General features: G+C 40.3%; 1 protein-coding gene across 1 annotated transcript in view; it reads right to left on the reverse strand.

Annotated features, from left to right (window-relative positions):
- Positions 1–2500, reverse strand: part of cyld3 (cylindromatosis (turban tumor syndrome) 3) — a 35810-nt gene that overhangs the window by 4180 nt on the left and 29130 nt on the right. Inside the window, exons 11-12 of the mRNA XM_081357285.1 lie at positions 2078–2141; positions 546–732 (exon numbers count right to left, since the gene is read on the reverse strand). Coding sequence (XP_081213411.1) covers positions 546–732; positions 2078–2141 — 251 coding nt within the window. The remainder of the gene's footprint in view (positions 1–545; positions 733–2077; positions 2142–2500) is intronic.

A 2500-nucleotide genomic window follows, 5' to 3' on the forward strand; every position in this document is an offset into this window, starting at 1 on the left:
GTGTGTGTGTGTGTGTGTGTGTGTGTGATGGGTAGGTTTAGGGGTTGGGTTAGTGTGTGTGTGTGTGTGATGGGTAGGTTTAGGGGTTGGGTTAGTGTGTGTGTGTGTGTGTGTGTGTGTGATGGGTAGGTTTAGGGGTCGGGTTAGTGTGTGTGTGTGTGTGTGTGTGTGTGTGTGTGTGTGTGTGTGTGTGATGGGTAGGTTTAGGGGTTGGGTTAGTGTGTGTGTGTGTGTGTGTGTGTGTGTGATGGGTAGGTTTAGGGGTCGGGTTAGTGTGTGTGTGTGTGTGTGTGTGTGTGTGTGTGTGTGTGTGTGTGTGTGTGTGTGATGGGTAGGTTTAGGGGTTGGGTTAGTATTTGTATGTGTGTGTGTGTGATGGGTAGGTTTAGGGGTTGGGTTAGTGTGTGTGTGTGTGTGTGTGTGTGTGTGTGTGTGTGTGTGTGTGTGTGTGTGTGTGTGTGTGTGTGTGTGTGATGGGTAGGTTTATGGGTTGGGTTAGTGTGTCTGTGAGTGTGTGTGTGTGTGTGTGTGTGTGTGTGTCTCACCTCTGTGAGCTTGAGACCGGAGTGCATGAAGGAGGACTCCAGCAGGGCCTGAACGTTTGCCACTCGCTGGAGCGCCGGAGACGCGAGCGGAGACACGGGGGAGAGAAGAGGAGACGCAGGAGATGCCGAGACCGACGGAGGAAACAGCTGATAGAGGAAACACTCCTGTGGCTGCTGACTCGCTGACCTGCACACACACACACACACACACACACACACACACACACACACACACACACACACACACACACACACACACAGATGAATCTCCTGTATACGGACTGGTGCTCTTCGAGTCTCAGTCAAAAATGAACTAAACTTTATTTCAATGAAATTAATGTACTATATTTTAAGCTACTAAATTATATTTACACTGTATTTATAATCCATTTATTCACTTTTTTGAGCATAGACCTGAAAATTACATTTCCAACTTAAAACTGTCGTAAATCTTGTGTTTGACCCATGTATTGAAATAAATAAGGTGAAATTTCACAATTCTCGATTCCAATTTCAATACCACAGCTAAAACTACTAATATAAATGATGAACATAAGACAAGTAACCAGTTATTGATAAAAAAAGATAAAACAATCAAACTAAAAGCAATAGCACAAATAATTAAATACCGTAGAACAAAGATAAAAATAAACATTGCTTGTCAGGTTTTTCCGGCAGATCTTGATTAGGCTGCTGTCACTTTAACCCTCTGGTGCTCAGAAGGTTTTTTATTTCAATGAAATGAATGTACTATATTTTAGTTTAATAATGTTTTTAATTTAATATTTTGAAAAATATTTTAAAATAAAGATGTATTTACTGGAAAAGTACAATGACACTGAAGTCTTTGTTTTCTGAGACGGACTTAATTTCTCATAAATTAAGATAAAGGAGAGCAACAATATGCCAACAAACTTGCTTTCACTTTGAATTAAGTCTATCTTTTTACCCTACTGGCAGTTATTTGTACTTGTTTTAATGAACTTTTCTAATGAACTACTCAACTTGTTTTAAAATTTTTAATATTTTAAATATTTCTAATAAAACTTTTTATTATTATTATTATTATTATTATTATTATTAGAAAGCAACTTGTTAAGAATTTCTGGCCCATATTCATTCAAAGAGAATTCTGTCTTATTTCCAGCACAAATATCTAAACATTCTTAAAAAGATCTTTTACAGAGTCTTGATGTGTTCAGGCTCTACTAGAACAGGTTTTGTTGGTTATTCTCCTCATATTCTCCATTGTTGCGGCTCCTCTCTTCCCAGTCTGTCAGTAACGCTCTGTTTACTTCCTGTCTCTATGAAGCCCCGCCTCCTGAAAAGCACACTGTGCTCTGATTGGTCGGCTGGAGCAGTGTGTTGTGATTGGTCGAGCGTTTTGAGCGTGTTTGGGAAATGTCCCGCCCCTTACCATAACCGCCAGTTTAACACACTACTAACTAACTCAACCAGGCCCCGCCCCTTTATTCTGCGCATTGATTATGTAAATAGAGAGAAAGACGGTGGATGTGGATGTAAATGATCACCTGATCTTCAGAAGTGGTTCAACCCGGAGAAGCAGGAAAAGCTGGTTGAGGAATTCCTCCGGATCTGAACACAAACACACACACACACACACACACACAGACACACACACACACTTTAAGACTACAGGATGATTTCAACTGATTTCAAGTCAAATATTCATTTCAAAGTGAAAATCTTGTTTTGTATTGAGTTTTGTTCTTTTCCTCATATCTCTCTATCACACACACACACACATACACTCTCACTCAAACTCACACACATTCTCACTCACTTACACACACATTCACTCAAACTCACACACACACTCACTCTCACACACACACTCTCACACATTCTCACACACACATTCTTGTACATCTGTCTTTATGAGGACATTCATTGACACAATGCAATCTCTAGCCGCTTCCCCTAACCTTACCCAT

Source organism: Scardinius erythrophthalmus (assembly GCF_964197995.2).
Source record: "Scardinius erythrophthalmus genome assembly, chromosome: 2".
NCBI lineage: Eukaryota > Metazoa > Chordata > Actinopteri > Cypriniformes > Leuciscidae > Scardinius > Scardinius erythrophthalmus.